The 12,117-nt window shown below is 40.7% G+C and overlaps 1 protein-coding gene across 1 annotated transcript in view; it reads right to left on the bottom strand.

Annotated features, from left to right (window-relative positions):
* Nucleotides 1-12,117, bottom strand: part of zcchc7 (zinc finger, CCHC domain containing 7) — a 54,751-nt gene that overhangs the window by 3,069 nt on the left and 39,565 nt on the right. The window contains exons 8-9 of the mRNA XM_039798154.1: nt 1,607-1,705; nt 1,049-1,166 (exon numbers count right to left, since the gene is read on the bottom strand). Coding sequence (XP_039654088.1) covers nt 1,049-1,166; nt 1,607-1,705 — 217 coding nt within the window. The remainder of the gene's footprint in view (nt 1-1,048; nt 1,167-1,606; nt 1,706-12,117) is intronic.

The raw sequence follows: 12,117 nt of genomic DNA, 5'->3' as shown, positions 1-12,117 counted from the left end.
TTGTAATTCAATTGGAGGATCACTACCATATGTTTTATTTTTTGTTTATCCGTTACAATTACTTATTGACCATATACAATCGTTTGAGGGAATTCAACTGTAAGAATTGTGGCACACAAGGCAATGCTTAGTTAATTTTCAAAATAAAAGAAAGACAATCTAATCTTTTGTTTTCCCACTTTACTGAAACCCTATCAAGCCAAAGCCATAGCATATTCTGTATCAACATTTGACTTTTGTGTACTGTTAGATCCCTAAGGTGGAAAGTAACTAAATACATTCACTCAGCACTGTACTATGCTACTTTATACTTCTATTCCACTACATTTCAGTTGGAAACATTGTACTTTTTACTGCACATTTATCTGATAGCGGTTACTTTTCAGATATAGATTTTACATAAAACATATGATCATTTTATAAAATACAATGCATTGTTAAAGATACAACCAGTGGTTTCAAACCTATCTGTCTTTGGACCTCTTAAAAAGAAGCAGTGTGTGTTGGGGCTGTTTGTCATGTTTCAGATGTCTATGAGTTGTTAGCAGTTTCACCAAAGAGACACATCCCCTCCAAACTTCTCACATGGTTTCATTAAAATAACTGTTTGAGGCCCAAAGAGGTACACATAACTAATAGTTCATAAAAAAAAAGCAAAGAGAAGAGTAAAAAAGAAATCAATACAATGCAATTTGTGCAGCAGAGCTTTGTTTTTTCTTCTTTTCTCTCCCATTAATCATCTCAAGACTGGACTACAATACCAAACGGTATCTTCCTCCACCTCAACCAGCTAAACCGTAGAATGCTAAATATGTCACTTACTGAAGAACGAGTACTTTTACTTTGGATACTTCAAGTTCATTGTGCTGACAAAATTTAAATGCAGCAGTTTTAAGTAAGTTTACATTAATGTATTGGTACTTTTACTTAAGTAAAGAATAAAGCTTTTTATAGTGCTTAAAGGCCACATATAAGAGAGAAGTGATAAGTGCAGTCATAACAAAGAAGTACAGATGTTTGTGTCTGCGTATTTCTGTGAGTGACTTACCTTTAACCTTCGACATTATCCACTCTTGTCTGCATTTGATGTCCTTTACAGTGTCATAGTGGTTAATCAATGGGGTGCTGGGATACGTCCCATTGAACATCCTCTGCAGTTTACACGCCTGAGGAAAACACACAAATGCATGACAGCATGTACATGTGTACACACACACACACACACACGTTCGGTTGGCCAATATTTGCCTTTCTTTTTTTTAATTTTTTTTTTAAATGGTGGTGATATGGTAGACAGAACAAGAAATTGGGGAAGAAAGAGAGGAGGAACAGCATGCAATAAAGGTAGCCTGCTAAACTCTAACAGGGGACTTTGCGATTTCTTTGTGTTTAAACCCTTAAGCCACCACGATGCTGATTTTGGAAACATTATTGTAGGAGTTTAACTTAAGCACACTTGGAAGACGTGCATAGGAAAATGAAAACTTGATAGGAAAAATTGATTCCTTTATTTTGGCTTTGAGACCTGAATATAAAAGCATGTTAAATACCTACACATGAAGTTAAAGGCAGTTAAATAAAAAACAAGACCTGGTAAGTTACTCACATGGCCATAGTGTCCTTTCCTGGAGCAGTTGTAGCAGGAGGGATGGTTTCGACTCCGGTGTTCTTTTCGTTGCTGCTTTACAGGAGGACCTTCCTTTGTCTAAGTACAGACAGAGAAAATTAAATTAGCTTGTTACAAGAAAACAAAATATTTTTGTCTCTATAAAAAACTTGGTTGTTCAATCTTCCGTTTGTCTCCCATTCTCCCTCTTCTCATTCCCATGCTCTCTATTGATATGAGCTGCTGTGTATTGTACGGTGAATATTGGGTGCTGATATAAACCAGTGATTACTGAGGCTATAGTTAGAGGCCTGTAATGACCCTGTATGATAAGTAACCGTCACACAAACTGTGTGTGTGTGTGTGTGTGTGTGTGTGTGTGCGTGTTGGACACAGGATTCCCGTCCCCTATGGACCAGTGTTCTGAAAGCCTTCCACGCTCCAGCGCTCACAGCAAATATACACTGATAAAGAGAGAGAGTGGAGACACAGGCACAGTGCATTTACTGCTAATGTTACACACACACACTCCTACGCCATTCTCTAAACACACACACACACACACACACACACACACACACACACACACACACACACACACACACACACACACACACACACACACACACACACACACACACACACACACACACATAGCTTCAGACTCATCTAAGGTGCCCCCTCCTTCCTCTCTCAACCCTGATTCCGAGATTATAAATGATTTCTGCCCCATGTCATTTCTTAAACATAGCTTAGCTAACCTCCCCTCCTTTTCTTCTCCTCTCTCTTCCTCCTGCGTCCCTCTCTCCTCCGTACACACCCCTCCATCCCCACATCTACCCCTCACACTTGTTCCCCCCCTCCTCCCCCCTCTCTTTTACGCATGAGTAGTTTTGCGGCAGAAAGGATGAATGTTATTAGAGCGTCGCGTCATTATCGGGTCAGGCCGGCCGGGCCCATCTCCATCACAAAGGCCAGGAGATCACAGACCTCTTGTGAGTGAGCGAGCGCACACACATACACACAAGCACAAACAAACACACACATGTGCGCCCTAAGGAGATCAGAGTCTCCCCCCCCAACCTCCACCCTTCCTGCCCCTCTTTCCATTCATCTTTCATGTAAATTGGCTGCAGGTCTCCCTCTGTCTCTCCCTCCCTGACCTTGGGCTTGTGTTATCTCCACATACTCTGATCCAGCACATATACAGAGTGAATGAAAGCATGAGAGAGGGGGAAAAAAAAGAAAAAGAAATGAAATCCCCTTCCTTTTCTCCCATCAACCTGTGATAGTTGTCTGAAAAACTGGCATGAATGTGCGTCTATGCGTGTGAGGAGTTGTCTGCTTCATACAATATTAATTAACTGGATAAACCCTCATCCCTCTCTTCTTCCTGCTCTCCCGTTTTCATCCCGTGCTTTGTATCGGGGCATCTAAATTGCTAACAGGGTGAGGGCCCGTGGGATCATATCAGTTTGGTGTCTTTCTCTTTCTTTGTGAGGGGTTTGGAGAAGAGTCCTAGAGTCTGGCTGTGCAGTGAAAGTCAATATGACACAGGCATATTTCTAGATGGTTTTTAAAATACGCTTAATCTTTGAGGTTTAGCTTCGACTCTCTTGGCACTAACCTAATATTAGTTGTGTGTTATTTGTAAAAGCCAGATGTAACATTTTGGGATCAAAATGAAAAGCAAACTAGGCTGACAAATCTAATCCCCTAATTGTGGTTGAGTCTGAACTATGATGGTAGTGCTGCTCAACAAGCATTTGTTTGGGTCATATATCCATATGAACTGTTCCTGCTGATACGGATTTTCAAAATGGAAAAACAAGGCAATTGTTTCTCCTTAAATATCCACCGAAATCAGTTTCTAATTAAAGCTGAGAAGAGAAACAGGCTCTGCTGTTGCAAAACCATGCATTAATTTACTGTATATTTACAGCAGTTGATTTTAACAGTTGTTGACCCAATAAAGGAGCTTTGAAAGGTTATACGTCATCACCTGCTGATTCTGTTATAGGATGCCACTTCAGACAGTCTTTCCTGGAAGGAATTCATAGTGTTGCACTTGTTTGTACACAAAAAAAGTGACAGAAGCTTCTGTCACTTTTTGTGTGTACAAACAAGAGCAACACTATGAATATAATAAATAAAAAAAGGAAAAACAAATACTATAATTATGTAAGTGAAAGTAATATTACTTACATATGCAAATACATAATACATGCACTTACTTAAAAAGCTAATTTGTTACCATTAGGACTTTTGGAAAGTCATTAAGTTTAAATTTGTGTCCCTTTGTAAATGGGGCAAGCAGGAACTACTAGGGAAATTATTGTTATATTAACTTTTAGTGTTATTATCCTGAGTAATGCTTTAATTTATACATAGCACCTTCTCTTTGTTACATTCTTTACAATTATTTGTATTTCTTTTTATATTTTTGTGGATTTTCTTTCTTTTTTGTGTATGTTTTTCAATGATGTGTATGCTGTTTAAGAAACCATATCCAAATCATAGCGCTTACATCTATATATTTCCTGCTTTCCAAAAAGAAGCTAACCTCTCTATTCATAAACTTGCTTGACAGACAATTCCCAGCATGGGAGGCTGCATTAAAAACGTCTTTTTAAATAGCGGCCCCCTGAGTGCAGAGACAGCAGGAGAGATCTGAGTCTGATCCACTTTCAGCTGATATGACATGAAGAGCTTCTGGAGCTGTTCAGAGACACTTTGCCAGTCAGACAGAAAGGGGACTGAAGCTGGAAGAGGACTGACTGATGTGTGTGAGTGTGTATAGGAGGGTGTTTGAGAAGGTCCTAAGGGCTTCGCTGGGTGGACACAGACAACCAGCCATCCGTAGCCTCTCATGCATGCACACGGACGGGGGGGGGCGCACGCGCACACACACGCACACGCACACACACACACTTGTCCTGACACATACACTGTGTCTCTCTAAGCCCAGCTCTCCTCAGCTCCTTGCCTTAGCTGCTGGTGGCAAAGCTGTGATAATCCTTTGGCCAACACAAAGCTTTGACTGTTACAGACTACAATCTGAAGGAACACACACACAGTTATCAAACACAATCCGAGAAGCAAACAGGCTTGTGTCTGTGTGTGTGTGTGTGTGTGTGTGTGTGTGTGTGTGTGTGTGTGTGTGTGTGTGTGTGTGTGTGTGTGTGTGTGTGTGTGTGTGTGTGTGGTGGGAGCCTGGCCAGTGGCGCTGTTTTGCATATGTTATTGCAGCAATGGGGAGAGGTTTGCATATGTTACTGGACCCACAGGGGACCGACTCTGCATGCTTTATCATAGAAAACAGCCTCACAATACAACACAAGACTACTGGGCTCATACCAAAACAACCACCAAAATGACCCTTGTGGTGTGTGCAACATGCCATTATGTACAGATTAGGTTAACAGGTAGGGTTAATTAGACAGTTGTGAAATGGCTATAAGGTGAACATCTTTTCAAGGACAACACAAATAATTAACTACAGAACCATCAATCCATGTTTACTTAATTTGGGAATTTTAACTGTGCAATGTCCAAACTTGTAAAGAATTTGATTATAGTGTTCACTCTTACTCATGAAAAGGAACGAGAAAATAAATTGTTTTTAGGAGACTTTTCAAGGTGGAGGTGTGCATGTGCGCAGTTAGGGAGTCTATGGAGGAGGGAGAGGAGGGTTAGGCCTTTAAATTCCCATAGGAACATAGGCCATCGAGGAAGCACTTCCATCCTCTCCGATCTTGGGCCCTCCGCTCCAGATGTTGCCACGTCAGCCCTTCTTTCTTCATATCCTGTTCTGTGGTTCTTCTCCAGGTGGTTCTCGGTCTGCCTCTCTTTCCTCCTGCCCTGTGGGTTCCACGTCAGCACCTGTTTAGTGATTGATTTCTTTCTTCTGAGTGTGTGCCCTATCCACTTCCATTTCCTCCTCCAGATTTGCATTTCGGGGGGAGGGGGGGGGGGGTCCCTCAAAATAACCAGATGCGATTCCTGGTCCCTTTGTGTCTGCCAGTTCACAAAGACTCAGACCGAAGCCCTAACCCCGCGCCCTGCGAGGACTCACACACACAGTGTAATTCCCAGAGGCTCTTCCTATCTCCTCCCGTCAGTCAGTCAATCAGTCTGAAGACAATCAGTAGGAGTCCTGATTTTCTCTTCAGAGAGAAAATGCTCCTGGAATGTAATGATAATGTGATGCAGGGATGAACAGCAGTGGGTTGCCACCTATGGAGGAAAACACCCCTTTTGGGGAAGCGACTGGAGGTAATCTGGTCACACTGTGGAAGCTGGAAAACAGAGGATACACGCTAATCTATACAAATCTAGGTCTAAGTTATTTGATTGATTGGTTCAATTCTTAGCACTCACTGCTGAGTTCAGAGGCTTCTTTTTTTGTTGCCAGTGTGATAGTGGGACTATGGTATTCACTTTATCCCTAACAATTAGACAGAGACAACACATATGTACATGAGAGACATGGATTTAGACATACTATATACAGATGGATCCTTATGCCCTGGTCAGGATGTTAAACCCTGATTTTATATCTAAGCCAACAACACAAATACACACACACACAAATACACACACACAAATACACACAATCCAGTTAAGCGGAAAGGCACAAAGACCTGCAAAGCCTGCAAGACCTCTGATAACACTGCACCTGTGTGTGTGCGCGCGCGTGCGTGCGTGTGTGTGTGTGTGTGTGTGAGAGAGTGAGTGTGTGTGCATGTGTGTATACATTCCTATGGTTTTGCATGTACATTCAGTAATATGTGTGAAGACACCTGTCCCAAAACTAACCACTGAAGCAAATAAAGGAAGACTGTGGATTTTATTATTTTTCTATTTATTTTTTTAACCTCTTTTTTTCTTTAATACTATACTATACTATTCTATATATACTATTTTTATCATTGCTGCAGTTTGTTACATTTTTACAAAAAAATGGTTTATTATAATGATTTCATTGATTAATTAATCAGTCAAGGAAATAATCTTTTGGTCCATTAAATGTCAGAAAAACACATTTAAGAAGCTGGTGCCAGCAAATATTTGCCATTTATGCTTGATTTCTTTTTTTCTTTTTTAATTGAGCATTAAAATTGTTGCCGATAGTTAAAACTAATAGTTTCATCTCTAGTTTATTTGCTTTTATTTTATTTAGTTCTCCGTTCTGTGTGCAAGTACCAATTAACTGTCATGAAGTGCCATGCTCTGCACTACACTTCTCCTTCATGAACTGTACCACCCAAATGACTCAAAACCTGCAGGACCTTTTTTTGCCCTGATGGCTGCTCGTTGCTAATGGAACTAGACTGAATACAAAAAACATTTCCTTTTACAAATGTACCCTCCCCTGCCTCCTGTGCTGTCAGTGTCTCAGTCTGAGGGAGAATAAAGAGTCGAGAGCCTTTTGACATGGCGGAGGTGAGAAGACTGGAGAGGCTGTACTGTACAATGATGAGACAGCAAAAACAGCTCACTGAATAGATGTGGATTTAAAGGATTTTTACAGAGCACTGTTTGAATTGAGCCCATTCTTGTAAGAGGAATGGGGAAAAAAAAGAAGAGGTCAGCCAGACAGAGGGAAGGACAGAACGAAAAGTGAAATTAAGGTAGAAAATTAAACCTGCCATTTCAAGTTCAGCAGAAAGAACAGAAGGGTTAAGAGTGGTATTGCTCATTACTCTTTGAATTATTGGTCATCTGTGAGGTTCAACTATTATGTGAGGTTTTGTCAGAAAAAATGGGTGGAGTGTGTGTGTCTCAACACAGAGTTATCTGTAGACTGCCTTCATGACAAACATTGATATGGGAGTTTTATAACAATGTTGCTGATTTTTGTATTTATCTCTCCAACAATATGTCTATCATATTGTGACTACAAATACACATGTTTAATTCACATTCCCCGTCCCTGCTACATGCATTGTGTAATTTAGTCAATTCACTTATTTCTGTCTATATAGCATGTGGCGTTTGTTGTCTATTTTGTTCTTTGATTAACTGCAGTCTTCTTTTTTGATATCATTGGAATAATAATGTTCATAACAAACTGCAAAACAAATAAACTCCACAAGGGAGTAAATCAGATCCAGAACTTCCTCTCTTCACCGGTGCAGGTCTCTGTTTGACCACTAAAGGGCGCTCTAACACTGCATGCTGAGAAGGTCCTACAACAACTTCACCTGTGGCCAATTTCAACTGCTGAAGTGAGACGGGTGGAAAAGATGCACTGTGTCATATTTCTTAACTTGTATTTAACACAATAAAACAGTGTAAAACACTTTCATTCTTGAACACTTTTAGCTTCAGCTTGAACATTTAGCAACTACATTTAATGACTAACATCATGTCTGTGACTACAAGGTTTGTTTCTAGTTCCTTATATGTAACTTAATCCCACAATAAAATAAATATTCGTCTCAGACTAAAAATGAATCCAATTGCTCTATATTCCCACCTCATTGAAGCAATAGAACAACCAATTCCTAACTCTAATAAGTACACAATATGATTGAAGTACATAATTTTAACATATAAAACACAACTTCAATATTTAAAAAAAACATGAAGTAAAATTAAATGGGGTTTGAACAAATGTGTCTTTAAGCTTTTAAACCTATTTTCAAGTTTCATTATCTGAGGACTGTAAATGTTAAACCACAGGATGAGTATGCTAAGGTTGTTGCACACCGAATTGACAAGGCAAAGTATTTTGAACTAAGTTGTGATACTTAATGACTATTTTGCAAGTGTTATATCTATGACCAATTATCTAGTTCAACCAACAAAGTGGAAGAAAAAGAAATGAGCTTTCTGAATTACAACAAATATTAGAACAAATATTTGGAAGCCCAGTATGAGCTTTAATTTGACATGGACAAACTTAAGAGGCCAACTTTGTTAAAAAGTCATTTTAATTCTCTGTCTTATAGAAATATTATTATTCTTTTTCCAAAAACAAAAAGATGATCTTCAGCAAAATGCCTAACCTTTGGGCTAACAAAGCAAACATGTATGAATAAAACAAGCATACGCAATGGCAGTGAAACTTCGGGAGAAAGGGTCATGAAGTTAGGAAGCGGCAAGAAAAAGGATTAATTTCTGTGGTGAACAAAAAGGTCACAGACTCTTTTTCACCGGCTCCCCAAGAGTCACTGACACACACACACACACCCCCATCCCTGAGGAAAACACACACACACCTTGAGGAGAGAATCCGCTCGATGCACACACACCACCGTAGGCAGAGGTACCGATCAATAAACACACACACATACAGGTGTCACCACTAGTATCTAAAGAGAGGCCAATCAATGCTCACACATGGATATACCTGTACCAATCAGCTGCTGTGTGCTCAGATTTACTCTCCTGTCTCTTTCACCCATTTTTATACACTCCCCCCTGGTCGTTTCTCTCCCTCTCTCTCCTCCCAACCTTGTGAATATCTTACAACACACCTCTCTCCCCCTCTCCAGCTGTCTTTCCCTCTCTCTCTCTGGTCCATACAGAGTACAATTTTCCCATGTAGGTGAATTATGATGAATCTAATGTCACATTGACCCCTTTCCCACTCTGATACACCACATTCGGCTGGCAGAAATATAGCAAAAAGGCACAGTTAATTATTGATTAGGATTTGACTTTTGAGTTTTAAAAATGAAAAGGAGGTCAATTCTAACTTCAAATAGCCTTGCTGATTACAGAGAGAGCCTACACTTCCTGCAGCAGCCATAAGGTGGTGCTCTGGTCTTAACCCAGCGCAGCAAGGTCCTGACAACACTAACAGGAGGAAAAAGTCACTGTGACTTGTGTGTTGTATGATTAAATTCACGCATTTATGAATGAGCTTAACATGCATTAATGCAGCCAGTGTATGGACAGCAGGCCGCTCAACTTGCACTGCCTTTACTGACCGTTCTCCATCCATCGATTACCACTTCACTGTACTCCTCCTTTCTTGTCTTCCCATTTCTGTTTCTCTCCCTCTGTCCTCGTCTTCTTTCTGTTTTTACTGTGTTGTTGCCTGCTGGTAAGGATAAAAGTGGTTCTCTTTGCTTTTACATCCTTCGTCAAAAATCTCTCCCAAAAACACCACCGCTTGTTCAAATACACTGTGTGGCAATGAATAAAATGAATGAATAAAAAAACTGTTTTTTTATAATCTATTAATTGTTTAAAGTTTTTTGTCAAGCAGAAATGACAAATGTTATGGTTTCAGCCTCAGAATTTCCTGATTTTCTCAGTTTTATTTAATTGTAAATTGAATACCTTTGGACTAAGGACTGCTTGTTGGACAACAAAACCAATGTGAAGATGTCACCTTGGACATTGGAAACTTGAGGTGGGCATTTTTCACAAAGTTCTGACATGTTATAGGCAAAAACGATTTATTGAGAATTTCCATTATTGACAGATTCATCAATAATGAAAATAATTGTTGGATGCAGCACTAAGCTACATTTCTGAGTATTTTTGTATACCCGTTATTGATTGGTTTAATGTAGTCAACATGATATCACTCTCACATTCTCAATGCTGTTTCAATAGTGTTTAGGAAGATACAAACATTTTGAGCTAAACACCAACAATTAATATAGTCTTCTGGCATGAGCCATGACTTCTCTCTACAGTCTCCATTTTGCACTAGCAAGTCTAACACCCATGTTAGACTTAAAGTCGCAAGTTCACACCTGTTCTTTTGGGCTTGATGAAAGGCATTCTTGGAAATGATGAAAACGCTAACAACATAAGGTTGGCTGGTAAAAAATATATACATCAAAACATAAATTACACATTTCCACCCCAAAAAAACCCAGCTAGAATGCATTAAACATCATACCAATGGCAGGGTATTTTGGGGTAAATTATAGTTTGCATGTACAGTACTTATAGAGAAAGATAAGAAAACAAAGATGTAAGGAGGTAGGCAGATGAGGTCTGCAGGAAAAGGACCCCACGCTGTAAAGCTGTATGCAAAAGCAAGTAAGACCAGGGTGTAGGCGTTTGAGTGGGTGAGTGAAAGAGAGACTGAGAAAGAGTTGAAGTAAACCTGTTCTTCCAAGCAAATCTTTTTGTGGTATTACTGCTAAAAATGTGTCAAAACCATATGACACAGACAAGATGAAAATGTTGTGTGGATAGCTTTTTACCCCATTTACTACTCTATATATATTTGTAGAGGAGAGAGAGAGAGAGAGAGAGAGAGAGAGAGAGAGAGAGAGAGAGAGAGAGAGAGAGAGAGAGAGTGTGTGTGTGTGTGGGTGGGGTATTTGTGTGCCCATGTGTGTCAGTATCTTACTTTCTCAGTAAATACCCTGGGGCTTTGTGGTCTATACTGTGTGGTTTGGAGGAGTTTGTTAGTTGAGGGCCAGGTGCAGGCAGACAACACATAGACTCACAGAAGATAAACGGACCCAGCACACACACACACACGAAGGATAAATGGACCCGGTAGCAGGGAGGTCTGACAGAATGCCTTTTCACACCTGGCTGAGCCCAGCGGAAGGTGACAGAGTCACATCTCCCAAAGCAAAACACACACACACACACACACACACACACACACACACACACACACACACACACACACACACACACACACACACACACACACACACACACACACACACACACACACACACACACACACACACACACACACACACACACACACACGGGAGTTCAGGGTCATAAGCAGCATCATGAATAAAATGAGGCTGTCTTAAACAGAAGGAGCCCTGTGTATGTGTGTTAGGGGGTGTTTGTGTCTGTGCAAGCCCCTAACCCCCATGCCAGTTTGGATCTGTAACGACCTTCTGTTCCCAGTGCTTAAATGGTTTAAATACTTCAATTAGACCTGGGTCACAATCCTCCACCCGTTAAAGCACACCGTCACACGCAAACACGCGCAGAAACACACAAAAAAGGTGGTTTCGTCATCTTGCTAGGCGACCCAAGAATGTTTCTGGTGCTCTTTCATCAGCATCTTTCCTCTCTTCTGTGGATCAAAGTAAACCTCTACAATAAAACGTATAGCTTTCCACGCCAACACATGAGCAAGAATTAAACTTAACTCCCATCCTGTCTGCCAGCGTCTCCCCTGGAACTTCTCTGTTCCCTGTCCCTCCTCCTTCCTCCTTCCTTCGTCTCTCCCGCCGTGCTACACTAGCGCTAACGATGCTGCCTTTTCATTAGACAGCCCATGCTAATTAATCTCCACAGAGGAGAGTGACAGACCTCCCCCAACACATACACACACACATGAAGTGCACGCCAAGATATATGCAAACACACACTCTTCTTCCCTCTCTCTCTCACTCCCTCGTCCCGAGTGGCGTTGGCAGCCCATTTCATGCTTTATCACGTCTTTTAATTGACAAACAAGCTGCTCTTTTCTCTTAGGCTGAGGTCTATATCACCCCCTCTCACACACACACACACACACACACACACACACACACACACACACACACACACACACACAC

The sequence above is a fragment of the Perca fluviatilis genome, chromosome 1, assembly GCF_010015445.1.
Source record: "Perca fluviatilis chromosome 1, GENO_Pfluv_1.0, whole genome shotgun sequence".
Classification (NCBI taxonomy): domain Eukaryota; kingdom Metazoa; phylum Chordata; class Actinopteri; order Perciformes; family Percidae; genus Perca; species Perca fluviatilis.
This window is presented reverse-complemented; position numbering and strand designations above follow the sequence as displayed.